Raw genomic sequence first — 26,896 nt, 5'->3', positions numbered from 1 at the left:
GCGCAATGCTACGGGGATCGAATAGTGGATTTTAATGTTATAAGCCTTTAACTTTACTGCGGAGCAAGTGGGGTTCCCTGTCTTATAGTCTTTAGTTGACAGCAATAGCAGTCCTCTGCGAACGAAGACGATGACTCCTCGTGGGAATGTGTCCTCAAGTAACTGAATAGTCCAACTGGAGATTGTATGGAACACTTCTGGCAGATAGCACTCAGAGGAAGACGTTGGAAGATTTGGCTTCTTTTTCTCTCCTCTTCTGACACGTTATAAATTAGACAACGAATGGTCAGACACATTCTCCTCCAATGTGTTGAGGTTGATGGATTTTTTTTCGGAGTTCTATTTCAAATTATCTTTCCACCTTTTTTGTACTTGTCCACTCCAAGAACAAGTGCCGTGACGAAGTTCCGAGTGGAGGATCTGACAAGAAAGTCGATGTTCCTGTATACGAAGACAGTGACAGGTCCAAGGAATTTGATCTTCTATCAGCTGGACTTCAGTGCCTGTGGAATAGGCCTCTTCGATGGCATTGATGTCGATTCTCCTGTCTTCCCATTTGATTCCAAGGATTTGAAGGCTGCATCTCTGATGGAATTACTCTAGGGCTTTAACGTGTTGTTAAACGACCCAGGAGAAGCCCGAGCGTGACCTCTTTTAGAGTGGAGATATATCTTAACTACACAACTTTGGCAATCCGGTACCAATGTTCCAATGGCATGGACAACCGACAAGATTGGCAGTTCTTCCCTGTTGTAATCTTCATTCGCCATCACAACCGTTTGAAATGTTCCACATTCCTTCCACCGTTAAGGTCTTCTGTGTTGTTCATAGTCTGGCCCCTCCTCCTCGACCTCGGCGCCTAGGGTGACCTTGCCAAGAATCATAGGGACAGACAGACTATCTCACAACCCTAAAGTGACAACATAATTGTGAGAGAAAATATTTAAGTAAAGTTGCTGATTATGGAAATACCATTCAGTTAATGCCTTAAGCAAAAAACATGTATATATATATATATATATATATATATTGCGATAGTGCGTATATATGGTAGGTTTAATTAATTAACTAATCGGGTGGTGAGTTTTTAAATATTTATTTTAATTCCAGTACCTCCTACGAGAGAAACTGTATAAATATGTACGAGTACAAAGTTAAGAATGCCATTATTGGAAAAAAGTTCTCTTGGAGTAAGATGTCTCACAAGTATGGTTTTAGTTATAATGTTTGCCACCAGGGATTACAATTCACTCTAACTTTCAAGGCAATATTTATAGAACGATTAAAAGTGTTGATAAGGTTTGAGTTGCCTTGTATTACTTGTCAAAGGTGGGTGTTTTTCACGAAAACATTCACTCTTCCACATGGAATATCAAATTATATTTTTAAAACCACAAGGACTCATTAGTAATAAAGAAAATTTAGTTTCTCGTTATCAAACATTGGTCAATATACTTATTACTGCCACCTCGTGGTTCAGCAGTAAGCTCAGGAACGTAATATACAAAAATAAGCGTTTCGATGCACGCAGCGAACACAGCACAGACAGCCCACTATGCAGCTTCGTGCTTAATACCATACAAACTAACAAACAATATTTATTCCTTCTGAATTAAATTTTCAAATTGGATAAACGATCAGTTACCATAGAATCAAATTGCAGACCCGGAATGGCTAGGTGGTTAAAGCGTTCGACTTGTAATCCGAGGGGTGCGGGTTCGAATCCCCGTCGCACCAAACATGCTCGCCCTTTCACTTGTGGGGGCATTATAATGTGACGACCAATCCCACTATTCTTTGGTAAAATAGTGGCCCACGAGTTGGCGGTGGGTGATGATGACTAGCTGCCTTCTCTTTAGTCTTACACTGCTAAATTAGGGACGGCTAGCGGATATAGCCCTCGTGTAGCCTTGCGCGAAATTCAAAATAAAACAAACAGAATCAAATTACCTGTTTCATTAACACTGTTTATTATTAATATAACACCACCTTCTTTAACTCTTCCACTTTGCTTTCATAAAGTTTTCTTTTTCCCTTGACCTGATTTAAACTTACCTGAATAACATCTACGTAATCTACTCCTAGTTTTGAAGGCTTTCTTCAACACTTTGCATGGTTTTTGCAGCAGAAAAATCAAACATTTTTGGATATTCTGGATTATATCTTCCAACTTTGGTACCTAAGTAGTAGGCCTGTCTCGGAATTCCTTTTAACGCCTGTGTGATGTAATAACTTTATTAGTGTCTGTAACTTGCAATATTCGTATTAACAAACCCATAAAAAAAACTTTCGTTGATAAAACTTTAAAATACTTCGTTTGGAGTCTTATTATAAGAATGCATTTACGAAACGAAAACTTCGATCACAGTGAATGAGCAATAATCGTGTTTAAAGCAAAGTTTGACAAGATAATTGAAACTATTCATTCAAAAAAAGGGGGATAGAAATGGCCAAAAGGAGGACAGAAAGAAGTTGAATCAAAATCCAAATGTTATATTCTCTTAATGTACGAGTACCTGTTTTGACTCCATGTCTAGTGTTCTTATAAATATTCGTGAAGTCAGAATAGGGATTTATAACTTAAGAATACTACAATCATTAAAAATATAGTGAGACAAAAAGAAACATAATATTGTACATTATTATAGGGTCTGTTTTAGAAATATACGTGGATAATAAATGATAACATTTCTTATCAAGAACCGAATTGTCCATTTCATAAATGGAATGATGACATGTATTATTGGTCTTCACCGACTCACCTTACCAAGAACTACGTCAGCTGTTCCAAATCCGTACCAGGGGGATGTGTCAATATAGTTTATACCTTTTCGTACAGCTTCTCGAACCATGTTGATCCCGTCTTCCTCACGTGATGTTTGGTATAAGTATCCTAACTGGGAAGACCCTTTGTTAACGTAAAAATAAAAAAAAAAACTTTTATTCCCCAACGTTTTTGTATTCTATACCATAAGAAAAGTTCTAGATATTTTAAAACACAGCACGATGTACGAACTTCTTGAAACGGTAGGCCCCCGCTAGTACAGCGGTAAGTCTACGGATTTACAACGCTAAAAGAAGGGGTTCGATTCCCCTCGGTAGGCTCAGCAGATAGCTCGATGTGGCTTTGCTATAAGAAAAACACACACACTCTTAAAACTTTAACTTGTACTAACAACCAGTATTAGGAGTTTTTTTCCTTTTTTCAATTGTTCCCCCAATAAGAGAAATTTCATTCTACCTGTTGTAAAGCCATTACACTGATTTCAAACACCACGTTTGTTTGCTTGCTGGTTTGTTACATCATTCAACCTAACTTTTATAACATACTCTGAGATTTCTAAACTCTAGTGACGATATCATAACATAAACACTGGATACACATAGGACAGAGAGGCGACACTGTTATTTGACTTAAACGATTTTTTTTCCCTTAATAATGTTTATCTCAGACCTAAAATAAGTGAGCAACAAAACAAACAAACCAAACTCTCTACCGGTCCCAACAATATTTATCTCAGACCTGAAATAAATAAGTAACAAAACATACAAATCAAGTTATCCTCACGTAAACTTATTCAAATACAGTTTCTTCCGTCTTTTTCTAATGATCTGTAAGAAACTAAATTTGGTGTGACTCTGAAGTGAGCTTATTTTACTTAATTTTTCTAAGTATTTATAGAAGTTTATTTTATTGGTTTCTATAAAGGATTGTGGTACCAATTCTATTCTACAGAAATGAAATAGAAATCTCATAACCCGAGCGCTTTTGAGGGGTGGACCTTTCGAAAGCCCTCGAGTTATAGGGTTTCTATTTCATTTCTATCAAGACCTTTTGAACCTACGTGTTCTTCTAACATAAACTATATTTAATAAACGTTTGGCTAGATTGTGTTACATTTATAAAGAACCTAACCTGTGACAGTATACCTCATCCAAACCTTTTAACTCCTATACATTTTATATTGTTATAGATCAGACACATAGCACCACATATCTTTTGTGATATTGTTAAACGTTTACTCAACTATCTATACAGAGAAGGGTGAAATGACCACATTATATATTTGCAGTCACTGATGAATAACAATTTATGTACAAAGTAGCGCTGAAACCTCTATTTCTGTATCTAAAAGAACGAGTTTTTGGAATAGCTGTTGGCTATCAAATGAAAGTTTTTATAACGTTCTTTACACAGTTTGGTTGGAGTTGGATTCTGCTCTCTGTTGAAAAACACCAGTTAACTGTAACATGGTTCAATTGTCTTGTCTTTCTGCTGTTGACCACAGCTTCACTAACGACAGATTTATTCCTTTTCGACTGGCATTGTTGATACATCTAGAATAAATATTACTTTAAACAAGCTATAAAAGAAACTACTTTACAAAACATAACATTTTGTTAGAATGGCACCTACATATCATACTGTTTTGAAAGTAGATCTTTGCTCTTACCCGCTACTATCGGTACCAGCTGTGTTATGACAATGTCCCTGAGTTTTCACAGGTAAATCAGTTACCACATGTTGAGCTTTTTTTTTTTTGCATATAATAATGTACATATAGTGGAAAGGTCATCTTAAAGTGACCAGTCAATGTACAGGTGACACCATCAAAGAAATATTTTCCAATTTATTATATAAACGCTTCATCATCAGATGTCCTTACAGAGAGGTAGAAACCGAAGCTTCTTCCGACTTACACGTGAACGAATCTGATTACTGAAGCATCCAATAGTTAAATAATTATCAGTGTCATATCGAGATTATAAAACATACAAATCAAGTTATACTATACACCAGTTTGTTTACAGATCTTTTTCACAGCAGTAAAACTATCTATGTAGCACATCATACAGTTCCTATACCTATCTTTTTGTTTAATAATTTGTAAGAAATAAATGTTGTTTTACACGTATAAAGCTAGTCCAGAGGTTACAAATAGCACAAAGTAACGTGCCAAAGAAGTTACCTACCCTTCATGTTAGGGCAGGGCTATAATTTAAGTCGAATAGTGTTGACGTCTGATGATCGTGCCTAACTTTTGATGAAACATTTTTACAATCAAATGAGAATATGGTATTTCTTAAGAAACGTTTGACCTGTTTTGTATTTACCAAAAGAATTCAAATACTGATACATAACGAGGGTATACACTCTTTGTTTACCTTGTGTCAATATACACTCACCAAGGCTGAGATAAGATACAAACATCCCAGTGTTGCCCAAGGACTTGTACATCATCTTTCGAACATCAGATTCACTATGGAAGCCTGGAACAAATGTCTGTGGCAGCATGTTTCCAGTAACGCATGTATCTAAAATTACAAGTTAAATTAGAGGTGTTCGTTCACTGGATGTACATTATAAACAAAAGAACTACAGATTAAACTAGAGGTGTTATTCTACTGGGTATACATTATAAACAAAAGAACTACAGATTAAACTAGAGGTGTTATTCTACTGGGTATACATTGCAAACAAAAGAACTACAGGGCGTGGGGACGTTCAAATATTTCGGTCAATCCCATTATTTGTTCGTAAAAGAGTAGCCCAAACGTTAGCGATGGGTGGTGATGACGAGCTGCCTTCCCTCTAGTCTTACACTGATAAATTAGGGACGGTTAGTGCAGATAACCCTCGTGTAGCTTTGTGCGAAATTCAAACCAAACCAAGAACTACAGATTAAATTAAAGGTATTCGACTACTGGGTATACACCATAAACAGAAGAACTACATGTTAAATCAAAGGTGTTGCTTATGAATAAGCAAGTCCTACAATTGTATCACAGACAAGCAGCCTAGAGCGATACCATCGTTTAGTGTAATTAACTATAATCTTTATGTACTTAACTGTATTATTTTCAAGTAATATCACCCACCCATCCACCCTCAAGTGAATGTAAATTACATCGTATGTACGAACGTTTCATTCTTTGGATGTTGTCAGTGGGAATCTAAAAAATTAAATAAGTATTGTTAGTGGATATATAAAATTAAAATAAGCATTGTTAGTGGGTATCTAAAATTAAAATAAGTATTGTTAGTGGGTATCTAAAATTAAAATAAGTATTTGTAGAAGGTATATAAAATTAAAATAAGCATTGTTAATAGGTAACTAAAAATTAAAATAAGTATTGTTAGTGGGTATCTAAAATTAAAATAAGTATTTGTAGAAGGTATATAAGATTAAAATAAGCATTGTTAATAGGTAACTAAAAATTAAAATAAGTATTGTTAGTAGGTGTCTATTCTAACACAAAAATGTCATTTTCCCTTGTTCTTTTATATCAATTTAGTGATACACTCGGTTAACACACAACTTTCTGAATGTGATTATTTTTTTTATTTTTGTACCTAAATAATGCTCTTCTTGCTGAAATGTTTCCAGTTTTTGTGCTATCTAAGGTTGTTACCATCAAGACAATGTTCAGATAGTCTGGCATGTATCAACGAAGGTCCTGTATGTTCATTACATCCAACTTGTAGTTGGCTTTCTGTTTCCCCGACATAAACTTCATTATGCCTACAATGATCTTATGCACTGTATTATTTTGATGTAGAGATGACGTTCGGAAGGAGAGATCTTAGCATTGAAGTCGATTTATGGTTGTTTGTGTGAAGCTAAGTATGAAACTACACAATGTCCTATTTGTGTTCTGGCTGCCACGGGTATCGATACCCTGCTCCTAGTGTTGTACGTTCGCACATATATCGCTGGGCCACTGGTGGGCATGATGTATGTACAATGTGGTAATTTTTTAACACAAGATGGAGTCTTTAGCTAAGTTCTAAAACACGTGGAAGTGTACAAACGAAATGTTAATCAGTTGTTCATACCACTTTTTTATTGTTCAGTACTACTGTTTTATTGTTCAATAGCACTTTTTTATTGTTTACTGCCACTGTTTCATTGTTCATTATCAATGTTCTATTGTTTAGTACTACTGTTTCATTATTCAGTATCAATGTTCTACTGTTTAGTACCCCTGTTTTGTTGTTCAATACTACTCCTTTATTGTTTAGTATCAATGTTCTATTGTTTCGTAGCACTGTTTTATTGTTCAGTGCCATTTTGTTGTTCAGTACTACTCTTTTATTGTTTAGTAACGCTGTTTTATTGTTCAGTATCAATGTTCTATTGTTTAGTTTTATTGTTCAGTATCAATGTTCTATTGTCTAGTTTTATTGTTCAGTATCAATGTTCTATTGTTTAGTTTTATTGTTCACTATTAATATTCTATTGTTTAGTCTTATTGTTCACTATCAATGTTCTATTGTTTAGTCTTATTGTTCACTATCAATGTTCTATTGTTTAATACAATTGGTTTATTCTTCAGTGCCATTGTTTTGTTGTTCGATACTACTCTTTTATTGTTTAGTAACACTGTTTTATTGATCAGTACCAACGTTTTGTTGTTCAGAGTTATGAATAAAAATGAACAATGAAACTATTAATAATATATTACCTTAAACGTTATAACAATAATATTATGAAACTGGCTTTAAAACGGATAACAGTGATCTGAACAATCAGGTATAAATCATCTATAAAATATAATTGATCCAAAGTAAATAATTTTGACCATTTGTTTTAATATCAACATACATTATCTTCTCACTCAACATTCGCTTTAATACCAACATATATTATCTTCTCACTCAACAATCACTTTAATATCAGCAAACATTAACTTCTCACTCAACAGTTGTTTTAATATTAACATATCTTAACTTTTATACTGTATGTCTGTTAACTCACTGTTGGTCCACTAAAGGACACCTCGAACAGTTACCGTTTCTTCTGTCACCCAAATGTGGAGACTAGATTTATTTATTTTTCTAATTTTCTTTCATAATTTCATTTCATTTAAAAATGGAAATACTTTTTCCAAAACTTTTGCATTCTTAAAAAATAAAAGTTCATTTTTTCCATACTGCTATTAGTCGTTCGATTACTGAGTCGTTTCATATTTATGTCTACTTAAGTTTCAAAAGTTTACGTGCTGAATCGAGTGGAAATAACTAACATATCTACATCTTATCCTTTTCAGGCACATATACTTTCAAATTATATATTCTATAAAGCAAAGATTACCTTGTTCCGTGCCGTAGTCGAGATAACTCGTCCAAGCCGATCGGTAACATAGTGCCACGGACGAGTTAATTCGTTCTCAATAATATCGAACTTTAACGCGATATGTCAGCACCATACATGCATTTGACCTACTTAAAAACTGTTTCACTTTCGATCCAAAATAGCGTCACGAAAAGTTACAAAATGAAGAAGCATTAGAGTTGTATTTTGAACTTGGTTCGGAGTTTGAAGATAGCAATGGCGATTCAGAAGATTTTTTGAAAAATACGGAAATACAAGGCTCAGATGTTAGCGAAGATTATGATAACTGGCCATCAACCAGCACTGGTAAATGGACGATAACACCAGGGAGTAAACGTAAAATTGCAAGTCGTGGTAAGAACAATTCCAAGAAAAAGTGCTCTAATGAAAATGATTGAAATGCTGAATCCTTTGCTGCTCCAGTTATGAACCCTTTCTTAGGAAGTCATGGTGTCCAGTACGACGATTTGAGCCAAGACTCAAAGCCTTTTCATTGTTTTCAAAAGTTCTTCCCTCCCACAATTGTCAACTATATTGTAACAGAGACCAATAAATATGCAGAAACTATGATGGCCCGCGCTGATTTGAAGGAACATTCTAAAGTAAAATCATGGAAGCTAACGAATGAAAAGGAAATTTATGAATTTATGGGTCTGATAATGCTAATGGACGTAGAAAGAAAACCAACTATTTCCATGTACTTCAGTACTGACCCTTTGCTTGCCAAATCTATTTTGGTCAGTGCATGTCAAAAACCGGTTTCTTTTGCTGCTATCGATGCTACACCTTGCTGACAATACCAAGAAAAATATTGTTGACCAACGACAGCACAAGATACAGCCCATTATTGACCATTTACGGGAAAAATTTAGAACCTCATATGTACCAAACGAGCATGTTTGTATTGACGAATCTTTGATACTATGGAAGAGTCGACTGGAATTTCGACAGTACATTCCATCTAAAAGGACTAGGTTTGGAGTCAAAAGTTATGAGCTACGTGAAAGTGTAACAGGCTACGTTTGGGACTTTTTCATCTACACTGGTGCTATTACACAGTACAGCACTAAATAGGGCGGACAGGGCGAACGTGTTGTACGCACATTGATGGAACCATTGTTTGGACAAAATTATAAGCTCTATTTGGATCGTTTTTTTTACAAGTCCCACTTTAGCAAAGTCATTGCTTGATCGTGACACCTATTTGTGTGGGATGGTAATGAAAATTCGAATAGGGATGCCGAAATGTTTCACGAATATCCAAAGGGGAAAAATGGAAGTGGCACAAAAAGACTGGAAGGATAAGAGGGACATTTTCATGTTGAGTGCAATACATGACAATACCATGCAAAACACTGGAAAGATCAACCGTGCTACTGGTGTAGCTATTGTAAAACCAAACTGTGTCATTGATTACAATCGTTACATAGGAGGGGTTGACTTATGTGACAGTGTGTTGCATGCTTATCCGAGACTGTCAAGTGGTACAAAAAAGTATTTTTTCACATGATGGATATAGCAGTGTACAATGCTTTGGTAGTTTACAAATCACTGGGAAACAACCTGTTTCTCCTGGAGTTTAAACTCGGTGTCATCCGTTCCTTGATTAAAGATTACAACGCCCAGTGCCCAAAATCCACCGGAGGACGGCCTTCCTTGGAAAACCCCTTTCGCCTCACAGAACGTCACTTCCCAACACTTATTTCTCAAACTGAAAGAAAAAGTACCCCACTAGAAAGGGTAAAGTGTGGTCTAACAAATCCTCGAGGAGGGAAAGCAGATATGAATGTACTGATTCCAAAGTGCTCTTTGTGTTGACCCCTGCTTCAAAACATTTCACACGAAAGTGAATTATTAAATGGGTCATGCACTTCAATACCCAAAAAATGACATTTTCTGCATTATTGTTTCACGTTTTGTACATATTTCTTCATTTTGTGTACTACTATAAGTTTGACTTAGAGAAAAAATAGTATTTGTTGCTTATTTCCTTTGTTTTAAAAATTACTCAATTTTGCTGAAAAAAACGGCATAGGAGCTGCTGTAGCAGCTGAAATACTTGACAATCAATAGGTTAAAATGTTCATTTTTTAAATAAAACATATCGATCTATAACTAAAATATGTTAAATTTCAACTTTTGATAACCCTTAGGTACCATGAATTGTTAACAACTTATCCTGAAAACTAATGTTGTCTTTGTCTGTCAGAGACTTTCTTTAAAAACATTTAATATTTTAGGCATCTAATAATTAAGAGAAAGGTCTTACGTGTTTTGAAGCTACGTGGCGTCTATGAGTTCATTTAATTATTTGGCTGAAGAAACAATTATTACTCTCATTGTTTAAACCAAATATTTGCAACCGCGGTTTCGTCGTGACTAAATCATTGCATAAATATTTATTTTGGACTTCGAAACTTCAGTAACTTATTTTTAATACACAGAATAAAAGATACTCCTTACAAAATAATTCATTGGTTAGTCGGTTCAAAATATAAAATTGACGTCTGTAGTGTTAATCGTAATAGCCATTCATTCGCTAATTTTCAATTGTTAGTTCATTTGTGAAATGACAGCAAAAAGGAGACATTGTTTTTTTACTTGAACTATACGAACATATCATAATTTATAGTCCCACAGCTTTAGATTTAAATGTTTACGTCCAAAATTAAAATTCGTAATTTAAATTCTAAAATGTCACCCTATATTTTTGTTATTTAATTTGACATTATATCTATTTTCACTTTAACCCTTAATTAAGTCAAATTAAAAGAAATTTATTTTCAAACTCCTTCAACCCGGTTATGAGTTTCCAAGTAAATACCGTCCGCAATACATGGATTTTCATCTAAACAGACCCAAGCCTCATTACAATCAAGCACATTTCTAAACCAACCAGTCAATATCAATCATTACAGACATAAAAACGCACATACACTAATTTCGACCAGTTATATATTGAGTATTACACTAAGCAAATAATAACAGTTGATAAGTGTAATAAATATTGTCATGTGCAAAATAACAAGATAAAAGCAAACTACCTACACACAGATCAATTATAAATATGAAACCAGTAGTTAATACAATTAATATAATATATCGATCTAACTACGTGTATGCCACGTTATAAACAAAAGAAAAGTTAGGATTTGTTCATCATTTCAGTAGGCTAATTGTTAACGACATTTTCGTCCTTTATTGAAATAATATGTAACAAGGTTAGGCCTAGGAGGTCCAGGCTAATCTCGAATCCAAATAAGTTAAAAATGCAACATAATCATAATAATAAGCAATATATGTAAAATATCTGTCTATTAAACATTTTAATCACTATTGTTTATGAAACTAACTTTAGAAATAGTAGAATATAACTTACAGTGGATTCAAAACGTTCACTATCTTTCAACAAAAACTTGCAGTTTTGAAACTGAACCACCGTAAATAAATTCAAAGAAACATTTGTGATTTTCACATCTGCTTCCTTTTATGGAATTCACGTACAATATACCACCTGATGTTCCATGCGTAAAAGGTTATATTCCAGGAAAACAGGTGTTAAAATGAAAGCAACAAAAGACCTTCTGGATAGAAATGTAAGCTTATTGTCTTCGAAACATTTGCTTATAGATTTTTTTTTATGACATGCGCATGTATTGTTCGAGGAAGTCTTATAACACAGACGTTTGTTATAGTGAACGATGTGAACATTTCTTATGGTAGACGTGGATATTTGTTATAGTGGATGAGGAGGATGTTCGTTATGATGGACGAGAATATGAATACTTATGGTGGATGTGAACATTTTTTACTGTGGACGTGGATGTTTGTTATAGTGAATAGAAAATTTGTTAATAAATCAGTAATGTAGGGTAAAATAAAGTTGATAACTTTAACACCAAATACTTAATACCATGTTGAACGTCACTCTGTAAAAGGTCATAGTTTGTGCACTTCGACCCACATTTTGCCATTATGTGAAATTGATATTGTCTAGCTTATAAATAAATTATATCTTTAGCTGTTTTTATCAAAGACGATAGAACAAACTGACAAATAGCATAATGCTCTAACCAAGGAAGAAGATAAACCAATTAGGTTAAGATTGCTCTACGTTAGTTGATGATAGATGGTCCTCAATTACAGAAGTTTAACAACAGTTTGAAAGTAACTTGGGAAATAGTATAGGCTGAGAAAGACGCCTGTTGTGAACAGTCAAGGTAGTTTTAGTGACTGTTTCTGCACAAAGTCCAAAAAAGTATTTGCTAGTTATAAAGAGTTCACAGTCCTTTTCTGGATAACAGTTCAGATTTAGAGATCGCATACTAAAAGACCATCGCAGACACAGAGTACTGTAAAACTGTAACTCTAGGAGACGAAACAGGGTTCCAAATTTACAAAGAATTTGTGTAGAAGAGGCTTTTGAATAAAGAGACCTTGTTGCAATAGAAATGGAGGTTGCAAATCTTATGTAAAGAAACAAAATATCACCATAAAAGGTTTTTCTTTAAAACCAGAAGACAGGTTATAAGTTATTCACCTAACTGTTCATTCCAATGCAGAATAGGAGCCCTGATCTATAAAAGACCCTTCAACTTGAAAATCAGTCATTCTTGCCTTCGATATCTATAGAAGGTTAAATCCACCTTGGTTTAAAATACATCCCATTACTTGAGAAAGCTTCCGATAGCACAACTACTTTTTCTCTAGAATGTTGAAGAAATTATTATTGACTGCACCCCTGTAGTTAACATGCTAGTAGCAAATAGGTTAAAGACCTTCATGCAGTGTTTTTAAGCTCGTATAAGGAAGATGCAAACTGAGGTCGGTGCAAGGACATAACATGGAACAACTACGTTCCCAACAGCTTTACAGAAGAGAAGAATGGAGTCAAAGTTCAGTATCCAGTTGTCTAGCAGTATACCGAAACACTTCACGAACTTTCTTAGGAACACTAATAGCAAGCAGTAGCTTTCCAAATGCTTGCATTCTTGTGTGTGCAACGAATAACGGATCTTAGAGTTGCAAACAACGTTGAATTCCATCCAGTACATCATGATATTTCTTTGATAGTCTTTCCTGAAACTTTCAACCACAAAATACTAAATACTTTTTAATATTGTAGACACGATTGCAAACAATATCCAGACAGCCACGGACCTGTCTGTTAACAGTAACATTCTTGTCTTGACCATTTCACAATTCCACAGGGGTCTAGATAAATTATGTCTGGCATCTGGCTGAAACCAATGCTCATCCCAGGACTGTTTCAATTTACTATATAGCAACCAATCTGAGTTCCATGAAGAGTTCAGCTTCTTCATTCTTTCACCAGATGCAACACTATATCTACCTTCATCAAATACAGCAAGAAATCTACTTTGAAGATTTGGATCTCCTGTCGTGATGTTAAAGCTGGTCATATGTGAGGTCAGGATCTAATATTAAGTCCTGATACCCTTTCCAAACCGGAGATGGAAGATGTCGGGCGGAAATTTGCAGTCCAAGTTGTCAAATCTCGATTTCGGAGAACTTGTTAAGTGAAGGTGCAAAATATCATGCATGTCGAGGAAATTTTCTTGCCCAACTCGTTTGTACAAATCTTGGAGAATACAAAACATATCATAAACATTGTTTCTAGGCTTTGACCAAGATAAAAGTGAGTGAAGTGGGCGGAAACTCGGTGATTTTTACGTTTGGCGTATATAATACGAGTTTTTTTTTAGTGTAGCTACGATACTGTCATGGATCCCCCCTCCCAACGAATAAAATACGTTAAATTAAAGGAATAAAGCCAACGTCCAACAGTAAACAATAAAGATTTAAAATGAGCTTGCCCTCAGCCTTACAATATTTTATCTTTATGCAGTAAAATTACAACAAAATTTATTGTATTTTGAGACTGATAATGGTATAATTTTAAATCTTTATTATTTACTGTTAAAAAAGTCAATACAACTGAGTGGGCCCGGCATGGCCAGGTGGTTAAGGCGCTCGATTCGTAATTTGCGGGTTCGAATCCCCGTCTCACCAAACATGCGCACCCTGTCAGGCGTGGGGGCGCTATAATGTAACGATCAATACCACTATTCGTTGGGAAAAGAGTAGCCTAAGAGTTGACGGTAGGTGGCGATGACTAGCTGCCTTCATTCTAGTCTTACACTGCTAAATTAGGGATGGCTAGCGTAAATAGCCCTCGTGTAGTTTTGCGCGAAATTAAAAAAAACAAACAAACAACAGTGTGAAAACAGATACCGTTCTAATCTAAAGAGCACTGGGAAAAGTTATCAAATAAGTTACTGAAATATGAAAATTAAACATTTTCCTTTTGTTTACCTACCTCCTTCTTATAATAGAAACTCGACTTTTTTACTTTCAAAACCCTGTGAATCCTCATTCCACAGACTGAAAATCACGGAAGTATTTGAATTAAGTGAAAAAAAATTGTTGTGTAAAAAAAAGATATTTCTTTTTGTCTATTTCATATAGAAAATGTGGTGAATAAAATAAATAGTTATTATACTACAGCTAACTCTTATATGCGAATACAAATACTTCCTTTTATTAATATAGTATAATCGACCTCACACACAAACCTTAGACTTTAAAATAAATCGCTAGGAAGTATATAGTGAACTGTGAGAGAATACATACCGAATCTCGCAACGATATATCTGTCACCCTCCAACGTAAACAGTTGTGGTGGATTGCAAAACATTAATGACAACAAACTCTGCCGCGATCGTTTTCATTCCCACTTAAACAACCAATAACAAGCAATTACAGCAGAGCTCATTACAGTGCGAAGTTCAAAGTGCATTTCCCAGCAAATACGTGTAGCTAGATTTGTAGTAATGAAAAAAGAATACATAAAACAGGTAATCATAAAACTCATTATCCTGCGTTTATATGCAGAAATATTCACAACAGTAGACTTTATAAACAATAACTATTAAACTGTAAGCTGAAAAAATAGTTTAAGCGTTAAATAAATTAGTTATTCACCCTAACTCTAATGACATACATAAAAGTTATTCACCCTAACTCTAATGACATACATAAAATTACACTTCATCAACTTGATTTAGTTCACATTATAAGAGTTTTTGTTCGTGTAATTTGACAGTATAAATAACGACTCAACCTCTCCTCTACATATTGGTATCTCAGACAGCCTAATGCCACTTGGTATTAAACGAAAAGTCTTGTCAGCTCTGTAAATAGGAGCTGGAACGTGTTCTTCAGTCTGTCACGAAAATTTCACACTTTCATATGGTCTTTCACTCCAACATTCGGTTATAAAATAAATACACATATTTGTTTTTTATAACGGAAGTTCTCACATTCTTTTGGGTTTATTTGAAGTAAAAGACAAAACTAAACAATGGGCAATCTGTACACCGTTCACCACGGGTATCGAAACCCGGTTTCTAACACTGTAAGTCCACTGGGGGGGGGGGCGAGTATGTGCGTGTTTCTTAAAGCAGAGCCACATCGGGCAATTTACTCTCTTTGTCGACCGAGGGCAATCTAACCTTTGATTTTAGCATTATAAATTCAAAGATTTACCGCTGTTCCACCGGGGTACTTCTTCCAATGAATACGACGTCAAAAACGGGTTCAACTTAAAAATGGGCTCTACTTATGTCAAGCTTCAACTCATAACTTCTGTTTTTAGTTATTTTAACTGATTTCCTCTTAATTTAATGACCAAAATTTATTTACATGTAAAAAACTAGCATTAAGTTTAAACTAGCACTTGTTTCATCTCGTTCTACCGTCTTCAACTGACAAACAAAAAAGAAAAATTGAGATTTTGCTTTAATTTAACATACTTCTAAAATATCTCTTTTGTGAGATTTAGCACTATCAGGTAGCTATTTCTCACAAATCCTTCGTGGTTTCCTAATTTCTTAACCATATCCACAAATTTTCTATATCTCTGTAAGTACAAATCTTTTCTAGAAGTTATCGTTGATTTGTTTGTTTGTTATGAAGTGAAGAATAAAGCAACACAACGGGCTATTCGTACTCTGTCATTCACTGGTATTGAAACCCGCATTCTAACGTTGTAAGTCCACAAACATGCCGCTGTTCCACTGCAGGGGGGGTAATTATCGTTGGCTTTCTTCTTTATGTGTGTGTTTACGTTTACTATGCTTAATCTGCTCTATTATACTCATCTTAAATCAAAATATGGGACGTTTTACTGTTAAAAACGTCCCATATGTGTCCTATATCGCCTATTAGGTTATTCTAATTCACTGGTTGTAAACGTTATTTCATGGCCTCAGGATAGCCCTGAGAATTTAGAACTAAAATACAACTTAACAAAATAATGGCAGCAGCTTTTACAGTGGGCAACTTCTGAATTTAATAATTACAACGCTTAGCCCCCCCCCCCATGTTTGTCTCTGAACCTCTGAAAGAATTTAGTATACCTTTGTGAATGCTGTCTTTACCTACTAACGACTCGATACTGCTGGTAGGAATATCGTAATTAATCAAAATCAGAACTTACCTGTTGTGAAAGTTGCTCTTATTGTATTTCGGAGCTGATACTAAAAATAAAAATTTATTTTATTATTATCTCAAAGTGGATTGGAACATCAAACGTTATCAGGTATTCTAACCACTCCATCGTTAGTGGTTAACAATGAATCTGAACTGACAGCCACTACGGTTAGCCATTTGGTATAGGAAACATTTAATCACTTTAAGAACTCTTTCTGATCTGACATGGCCAAGTGGTTAGGAGCACTCGACCCGAAATATCCTCATCACACCAAACATGCTCGCCCCTTTCAGTCGTGGGGACGTTATAATGTAACAGTCAATATCACTATTCGTTGGTAAAAGAGTAGCCCAACAGTTGATTGTGAGTGGTGATGACCAGATACCTTCCCTCTAGTCTTACACTACTAAATTAGGGATGGCTAGCACAGATATCCCTCATGTAGCTTTGTGCGAAATTAAAAAAAAACAAAAACAAACACTTTCTTCCTTCCCACCAATTTCCATACAATCCCAATTAGTGAGACTAAAATTAGAGTATCCCATAATTATTATACTGGTATGATTATCAGTAAAAGTCCATATTTTAGCATCGACACTTCTTACTGGCAAATTCATTGTTATCAAATGGTTTATAACAATCGCAAATTAATCTCCATCTGCTGTTGAAATATCTTATTCTAACACATATATATGCAACTCTTTTATGTCATTTCTTATAAAACAGCCATCCTACCATCCACTTTCAAATATTCCATTACTACTAAATAACTTTGTATTGACATTTTAATCAATTCCAACTGTCAATATTCTCCAAATACAGTCGAGCTTCGGAAATTCTCACATTTTTATAGTTTTTAGCTTGCGTCTAAAACGCATTCATTTTGTTCATGCCACTATTAACGCTGGAATAATAGGAACTAAGTTCACCTTTAAGCCTGACAAACTAATCATGAAAACTGTTATATACCGTCTGCTCTAAGCCTCTTTCCAATCTTCTCCGTACTTTAGCCATCCTGTTTATTTATTTATTCCAAATCTTTCTCACAACTACAGGAGTTTAAAGTAGATTTAATAAACGTTTTCAGAGATTATATATATAAATATATACGCTATCAAACCTATATAAGTGAATTTTATCTCTTGACATATAATTCGACGTAACCCTGAGGACTATTCCTGTTGCTCTCAATATTTTCTTGATCATCTTTGGTTGAAGGCTTGGATCCTCCTTAACACTTAATTCATGCGTATATAAGCCCAGAGGGCACTTCTAAAAGGGCAACACTTCCACTTTCAACCCTAAATATCTGAAAAATGTAACGGTTAATCCTACTACTCACTGGTAAAAGAGAAGCCAAAGAGTTGGCAGTGGGTGGTGATGACTAGCTGCCTTTCCCCTGGTCTTACACTGCTAAATTCGGGGCGGATAGTGCAGATAGCCCTCGTGTAGTTTTACGCGAAATTCAAATAAAACCAAACCAATTAAAGTTAGGCTTAACAGTCTTGGTGTATTATCGGGGTAAACAATTTAAGTCGTACTGCAGCTACAACATACAAAAGCTAAAAGCGAACAATATGTCTTAATGTGATTGAAACAAACAACAAATCAACCACATCAAACTTCTAATTACAGTTTTAGAAAAATTATATGCTTCATAGCTAAAAGTGTAATTTATCTGTTACTAAAGTTCTAAAAGTTTGAAGTCCTAATATCGCAGGCTGTATGTCGTTTATAGTGGAAACACACTCATTTATAATATTCATTCATTATTTTGACGAAACTATAACACATTTCTCATTTACAGAACACTACAATGCACAAAGAATAAGTGACCTACACCTACACGACGGAAATGTATCTAAAAAGGATAATTAGCTAGAGTGGTACGCCTGAGACTTTTGCAGAACAAAGCCAGATTGTCACCATAATGTATTAGCGTCTGTCTGTTTTATAAGTCCTTCTCTCTTAACCCTGAAGCTGGCTGAATATCAACATTTTCCTGATTTTTTATTTACCACTTATTACTGTAAGAGGCTTCAGTGTTTTTACATGGAAAATGAAAACTTTCACGTGAAACAGCATATTACTCAATATGATGCAGCCTGTGATTGGTGTGATAACATGAAGGTAATTTCAACATTAATATATACGTAGGTAAATAGCTGCCCAGAAGCGCCATAAAGTGAAATTTATAGCTTCACACTTTAAACCAACACTCAAACAGAATAGTAAAACAATACATATCTGAAATTACCACAACCTCTCCTTACTGTTGTTTGTTAGATAGACAAATAAAGACTTTACATGTTCATCTTTATATCTACATATTTACTGAAACTATCACTAGCTGTACTTACTGTTGTTTGTTAGATAGACAAATAAAAACTTTACATTTACATTTTTATATCTACACATTTACTGAAACTATCACTAGCTGTACTTACTGTTGTTTGTTAGATAGACAAATAAAAACTTTACATTTACATTTTTATCTCTACATATTTACTGAAACTATCACACGCATTTGTCTAACAAACAGACAAATAAAGATTTTACATTTACATGTTTATATCTACATATATCTCTGAAACTATCACAACCTCTACTTACCGTTGTTTGTTAGATAGACAAATAAAGACTTTACATGTTCATCTTTATATCTATATATTTACTGAAACTAACACTACCTGCACTTACTGTTGTTTGTTAGACATACAAATAGAGATTTTACTTGTTTATCGTGATATCCATCTATTTAATGAAACTATAACAACCTGTAATTATTGTTATTAGACATACAAATAAAGATTTTTCTTTTAACCCTTATATCTACATACACTGCTTGCCAAAATCTTAAGGCCAATGAACATAAAAAAGATATATTCATTTTGCATTGTTAGACTCAACCACTTATTTAAGTAGAGCTTCGAAAGATGACAATAAGAAAAGGGAAAATAAAAATAAAAAACTTTTTTAGCATTTAATAAGGAAAATGTGAACACTATGAAATTCGCCTAAATACTAGCTGGTCAAAAGTTTAAGACCATACTGAAATGAAGCGTTAATCGATAATGAAATTTAGGCGTTTGTGTTCAAGCATTAGCATTGTCAACATCTCCCACTGACATCTCCTGTGTTACATTGGGTATAACCATGGCAAAGGCTAAAAAGTTGAAAGAGCTTGAACGTGGTAGAATTGTCCAGCTGCAAAAGTGAGGTCTCTCTCAACATGCCAATGCTGGTGATATTCGGCGTAGTAAAACTGCTGTTGCAAATTTCTTAAAAGACCCTAAGGGATACGGAACGAGAATTTCGAGTTGTCAGCCCAAGAAAATTTCGCCAGCATTGAGCAGGAGGATTAGATGGGTTGTCCGGCAAGACACCAACCGATAGTCGAACCAGATTTGGGACCCTTAATGATGCAGAATGCAGTTCAAGAACAAAAAGACAGCATCTAGGAGAGTAAGGCTTTAAAAACCGTAAATGTCTTCAAATGCCATGCCTCCTTCCACACCAAAAAACAGCTCGGGTTAAATTTTTCTGAGAAGCACCAAACATGGGACGAAGAAAAGTGGAAGAAGGTTTTGTTCTCTAATGAAACAAAATGTAACCTGGATGGTCCAGGTGGCTTCCAACGTTACTGGCACGATAAGGATATCCCACCGAAGACATTTTCTACACGACACAGTGGAGGAGGTTCCATCATGATCTGAGGTGCTTTCTCCTTCCATGGAAAAATGGAGCTTCAGGTTATACTGGGGCATCAAACAGCAGCTGGCTACACTGGCATGTTGGAGAGAGCATCCTTATTGACTGAAGGCACTCACTTGTGTGGAAATGACTAGATCTTTCAGCATGACAATGCTGCAATTCACAATGCCCGCAGGACAAAGGTCTTTTTCATGGCAAATAACATGATTCTTTTATATCATCCAGCGTGTTCACCCAAACTGAACCTCATTGAAAATGTTTGGGGGTGGATGGCAAGGGAAGTCTATCGAAATGGACATCAATTCCAAACAGTGTATGATCTTTGTGAAGCCATCTTCACCACTTGGAATAGCATTCCAGCCAGCTTTCTGCAAACACTTATATTGACCATGCCAAAGTGAATGTTCGCAGTTATTCGCAATGACGGCCGTGCAACTCACTACTGAGACCTCTTGTTGGGCATTTCCTACCCTGTTTAGGACTTCTTTTTGGTATGGTCTTAAACTTTTGACCAGCTCCTATTTAGACTTTTTTCATAATATTCACATTTTCCCTATTAAATGCTAAAAAAGCTTTTTATTATTTTCCCTTTTCTTATTTTCATCTTTCGAAGCTCTACTCAAATAAGTGGTTGAGTCTAATAACGCAAAATGCATATTTTTTCTTTATGTTCATTGGCCTTAAGATTTTGGCCAGCAGTGTATTTACTGAAACTATCAATTTTTTTACATTCATGCAAATCTTCAATTACTTGCAATAAAATGAAATGTGAGTTTGGAAAATTCGCTTAATTTTAATAAAACAGGACGAGCGTTTTTTGTTCAGTTAACTTATCGTTGAATTATAAATTTTTAGCTTACCTTTTCTCGGTAATACGTCAAACCACGTCAGAAACGAACATATTATGTAGAAAAACGAAAACTAATTTCCGAAACGAATTTCCTCGAACATTGTAGTTACTCAGAGTTTCTAACAATTTATGAAATGTAGAGCACGAGATAGGAAGAAATTACATGATATGATATAAAAACGCAGTTAAAGGGAAGGAATCAATATTTTACGAGCTCGATATCTTTGAAGAAGGTCACCTATTGGAGTAATTGTTGTGACAAGCTCCGCAGGAAAACAAACGTTTGCTTGTTTGTTTGTTTGTTTGTTTTGAATTTCGCGCAAAGCAACACGAGAGCTATCTGCGCTAGTCGTCCCTAATTTAGCAGCGTAAGAGTAGAGGGAACGAACTAGTCATCACCACCCACTGCCAACTCTTGGAATGGTGGGATTGACCGTAACATTATAACGCCCCCACGGCAGAAAGGGTGAGCATGTTTGATGTGACAGGGATTCGAACCCGCGACCCTCAGATTACGACTCGAATGCCTTAACCACTTGGCCATGCGAGGCCCAAACATATGCAACAAGCTACTTGTTTTATAAGGTTCCATCAACACCGAGAGACAGAGTTGTGAGGACAACTCAAGGCATGAATCCTATATTTAATCACTTTGTCGTGTTCAAATTCAATTAACCCGCTCCTAACGAGGAAACAAGATTAAAAAATTAAGAACAAAACATACATGCATATATATATGTAATATACATATATTATAACCATAATTTTTAAGCCACAAACAAAGCACATTAAAATTAAACTAAATACGCTGCATATTTTAAACAGATCATAGGATACAAACTACAACGCGGGATTATAAATTATTACTAATTATTTTTAGTTAAAAATAAGGTCAGTTAAGAACTTTGCACTACTTTACGCGGATGTACACCTTGAGCCGCATATAAAAGCAAGACGGTCACAGTAAACTATCACTTTATTGATGTCGTGTTAATTACTGCCCCTACCATATTGGGGGTAGAAATGCTAACTTCAAGAGGTAAGTTTTATCTTACTTATCCCCAAATGGCAGTACCTTATTTTTTATTCTTTGTTCATTATTTATGTTAATCTTTTTATTTTTCTTATTTTAACTTGTGAGAGCAGTCACCTTCCCACAACTGTCTGCAGGCAGTGAAGGGTGATAGAGATGTGGGACATTGTGAGTTTCAGCACCCACATCTCGCTCTCCTATTTTCTAAATTTCTAATTTCCTTTTGTGAGACTAACAAAATGGAGGGTAAGACTGATAGACAGTGTATCCCCACCGCAATGTGGGTCCTACTTCTTTAATCACCTCTAAAACTTAGGATACATTTTATAATCTCATGTTGCCCCTCGTACCATAGGATCTTTTTAAAAATGCGCAGCGTATTTTGTTTAATTTTAATGTATTTTGTTTATGGCTTAAGAATTACGGTTACAATTATTCAAATGTTGGGATATGCTGTTTTTAACGCAGTCCTTCCTCATGATTTTGTTCACTTATTTGGCTGTAAGTATTTAATTTCACTAAAATATATGTGTATATGCACGTCCTTTTCCGAGAAAGTCAAGCACTCTTCACTCTTTCTTGGGTTTCAATAATACACTATTGTCATTTCAAGAGTAAAATTATATTTGATTAAAACAAAAAATGATTTTTAAGGAGTTTTTGTTGCTGTTGTTAAGAACAGAGATACACAATGGTTTATTTGCACTCTGTTCATCGCAACCATCGGAAACAAAATTCCATCGTTATAAATTCTCAGATTTCAGCTGAGCTCCCGGTATGTGTGTGAGCTTATTCATGATTTGATGACATCAACCATGAGTTTATATGTGACTTGATAGTTTCAGTCATATGTTTATTCGTAAGTCAATAGAATCAATCACGAATTTATTCGAAACTTGATATACTACGAATTTATACGAGACTTGATAAAAGGAATCGCGAGTTTATTTTTGACATCATGAAAATTTAATAAATTTGTTTGTTTGTTTGTTTGTTTTGAATTTCGCGCAAAGCTAATCGAGGGTTATCTGCACTAGCCGTCCCTAATTTAGCAGTGTAAGACTAGTTGGAAGGCAGCTAGTCATCACCACCCACCGCCAACTCTCGGGCTACTCTTTTACCAACGAATAGTGGGATTGACCGTCATATTATAACGCCCTCACGACTGAAAGGGCGAGCATGTTTGGTGTGACAGGGATTCGAGCCCGCGACCCTCATATAACGAATCGAGTGCCTTAACCACCTGACCATGCCGGGCCCTGTTTGTTTGAAGTTTAGCAGAAAGCTACACAATGGGCTATTATTGTTTTGCCCACCACGGTTATCGAAAACCAGTTTCTAGCGTTCTGAGTCCGCAGAATACCGTTTGCCACTAGGAGGCTTCGCGTTAATGTATCAAAACGTAAAAAAATGTCAAAGGTATTCGCAAACTTCAAGGGAGATAAATAATAGAGAGAATGGCAAGTGTTTTGACGAACTAGGAATTACCACATCTTGTTTATTTTCTAGGAATGGACAGACAAAATAAATATCAAATACAACAATTACAGCTTTTATGATACAGTCTTTTCTTTTCTAACTTCTTCAGAATATTGTATAAGTCGGTGAAGATTTTGTATTCATTATAGGTTTATTTAAGCTGCAGTCATTCATAAGTAACTGTGAGCTCCCCGAGCCACTGGGAAGGGGAGGACTCTAAGTTTGGGGCAATAAAAACGGGTTTCCAATGCCCGTAGTGAGCATAGCAGAAATAGCCCACTGTGCTTCATGACAAATGGATATAAAATGTGAGATTAAATGACTTTCACATTCCCTGCAATAAAAACCTAAAATAAAAATATCACTTAAGTCTTAAAATGTTATTTTATTTTGCTCTTTACACTGATACACTTTACACCACTAGTTCTGTGTTCGGTGTTGAGTCTTTGTTTATCAAACCACAGAAACAAAACAAAAATTATATACCATGGATAGATGACACCTGTTTTCCTGGTACTCTGTTTGGTGTTGAGTCCTGGTTTATCACACCATAGTAACAAAACATAAAAATTACGTACCATGGATAGATGACACCTCTTTCTCTGGTGCTATGTTTGATGTTGAGACTTGGTTTATCACATTACAGCAATAAAACATAAAATTTATATACTGTAGATGGATTACAGCTTTTTTTTTTCTTCTGGTTTTCTTGCATACAGGGTCAGTAGAAGGCAAGTGGGTAAAAAGTTTCTTATAGCTTATCTATCATAGTGTTGGTTCGACCAGTTAACAAAATAAAATATTTATATGCAAAAACGGCTCGTTTGGGTTGAGAAAATATTTTACATAGAGCGAACAACGTTTCGATCTTCGGTCATCGTCAGGTTCACAAAGAAAGAGGTAACTGACCGGAAGCTGACCACATGTTTGAAAGGGGTTGTGTAACTGTGTGTCGAAATGTAGAGGGCGGTATTAGATGTTTGAATATATAATTTTATTTATTTTATTATATTAATATAGGTATAAAGGCGTTCCTTTATATTGGTTTATTTTGGGTTTATGTTGTTGTATAAGTAAGGCTTCTTTAATTTTGCGTTTGTTTATGTTTGTTTCTTTATTTAGTATTTGAGTGTTATCTATGGTTATGTTGTGTTTATTTGATTTGCAGTGTTCGAAAACGTGTGAAGGTGACTTTTTATGTTCTTTGAAACTGGTTTCCATTTTTTTCCACTTGTTTCTCCAATATAGAAGTCGTGGCAGTTATCACATTGTATTTTATAAATAATGTTGGTGTGGTGTTTGTCAGTGTAGTTTTTACATAGTATAGACCTCAGTTTTGTGCCGGGTTTTTGAATAAATTTGGTATTAACTGGAATGTCATATTTTGCTACTAATTTTTGCCAAATGTTGGTTATTTGTTTGCTGATGTCAGGAATATATGGTATACAGCAGTATATGGTTTCGTGGTTTTTTGATTCGTGAGCTGTATTTACTTTAGTTGGTTGATTTTGCTTTCTGTGTAGGTGTGTGCTTATAATGTTTTCTACGGTTTGTGGAGGAAACTTATTGATGTTGATGAAGTATTGTTTTATTTTGTCTAATTCATTGTTAATTTTATCTGGTGAGCATAGTTTTATGGTTGTGTTTATTTGGTTTCTTAGTATGTTGAGTTTTTTGTTTTGTTTCATGTGCTGAGTCCCAAGGAATGTATAGTCCAGTATGGGTGATTTTTCGGTGGATTTCTGTTTTGAATTGTAATTGAATATCACTGAAAATAAAATATTGTTCTTTCTGTATATTCATTATAAATATTAGATCAATATTTTTGTTACCTGTTTATCACCGGCAATTGTGCACTGTTCATATCTAATATATATTAATGAGTTATATTTGATTATTTTTTTATGAAATCTAGTTCTGAGCCAACCGCCCTACAAAATTTGTCCCAAGCCATCAAATGCGAAATCCAGCCCTACCTGCCTGAGAATAATCTATAATAAGATTGAGTGTGTTACTTGTGTACCTCCGTAGTTTAAATTAGTTACAAAAAAAACTTCTAAAATATTGTACTTACTATACATCACCAAATTATTTTTCCATGCTTTACGACTTGTCTGCTTGACGTATCCACAAGCATTTAGGCCTAGCATAGCAATGTGGTTACGACGGTCGACTGGCACTCTACGGGCTCAAATCCTCGTTACAGCAAACTTGCTTGCCCTTTTAGCCGAAGAGGCGTTATAATGGACAATTATTCTTACTATTATTTGGTTAAATAACAGCCCAAATGTTGATAGTCGGTAGTGATCACTAACTACTTTCTCTCTAATCTTACACTTCTAATTAGGGACGGCTAGCGTACATAGCCCTCGTGTAGCTTTGCGCGAAACTAAAATCAAACTCGACCATAAACATATGTTTTTGGTCATTAGAAAATAAGAAAAACTTTTAATTTAAATTTTGTCAACGGTTAGAGAACAGAAACTGTGCAGCTTTCTTTAGCTTATAAATGCAAATATATCGGTAAATTCTCTGAAACCTCTTATTTCAAATTATGTCTTGTTCTATTTATTTTATTCACTACGTCAGCATCATGTACCTCGTTTTCGCTTATAATTAAAGCTCTATCTGTCGCCAGTTTGTGTCTGGTATAATTTTGGTCAATGCTCTTTTAAATTTCTACCATATTCACTTTGCTGCTTGCACCTTCCACATCTCCCTCTCTTTTTAATATTTTTTTAATGTCTCGATTAAATCAGTATTGTTTGTTTTCGTAATTTATGGATGGCAACAGTTTGTATTGTTGCTAGGTTACAGATTAGAATTGTTCTATTGTTGTTGATACTGTATAAATCCTACCATACGAAGACGGCCAGAAGTACGAAACCTCGTGTAACACATTTTTATTTAAAGTAAGAGAATGAAACGGTTCAAAAACAAAACAGTTGTTGTTTTGTTTCCAACGTTTCTACTTATTTGATCCACGTTAATTAACATACCGTAAATAGTGTAAACCAACATAACTGGTTACCAGAAACTTTCTTTGATTTGATTCTACTTTTTAACAAACTATGAACACCGTTAGTATTAAACGACACAGTAAATACAAGTTTGTTTATAACCATTTACTTATCCTACTCATTCCTAATGGGCTTGGTCAGGTTGTTAGAGCGCTCGACTCGTTCTTT

At 34.9% G+C, this 26,896-nt stretch overlaps 1 protein-coding gene across 1 annotated transcript in view; it reads right to left on the bottom strand.

The window, feature by feature from the left end:
* LOC143233649 (uncharacterized) overlaps positions 1–26,074 on the bottom strand; it is a 43,047-nt gene extending 16,973 nt beyond the window's left edge. The window contains 5 exon segments of the mRNA XM_076470107.1: positions 2,056–2,087; positions 2,090–2,216; positions 2,763–2,908; positions 5,188–5,316; positions 25,783–26,074. Coding sequence (XP_076326222.1) covers positions 2,056–2,087; positions 2,090–2,216; positions 2,763–2,908; positions 5,188–5,316; positions 25,783–25,858 — 510 coding nt within the window. The 5' untranslated portion in view covers positions 25,859–26,074.
* Between the last annotated feature and the right edge of the window lie 822 nt (positions 26,075–26,896).

The sequence above is a fragment of the Tachypleus tridentatus genome, chromosome 12 (assembly GCF_004210375.1).
Source record: "Tachypleus tridentatus isolate NWPU-2018 chromosome 12, ASM421037v1, whole genome shotgun sequence".
NCBI classification, from domain to species: Eukaryota; Metazoa; Arthropoda; class Merostomata; order Xiphosura; family Limulidae; genus Tachypleus; species Tachypleus tridentatus.
Note: the sequence above shows the minus strand (reverse complement) of the source record. Positions and strands in the feature narration are given on the sequence as shown.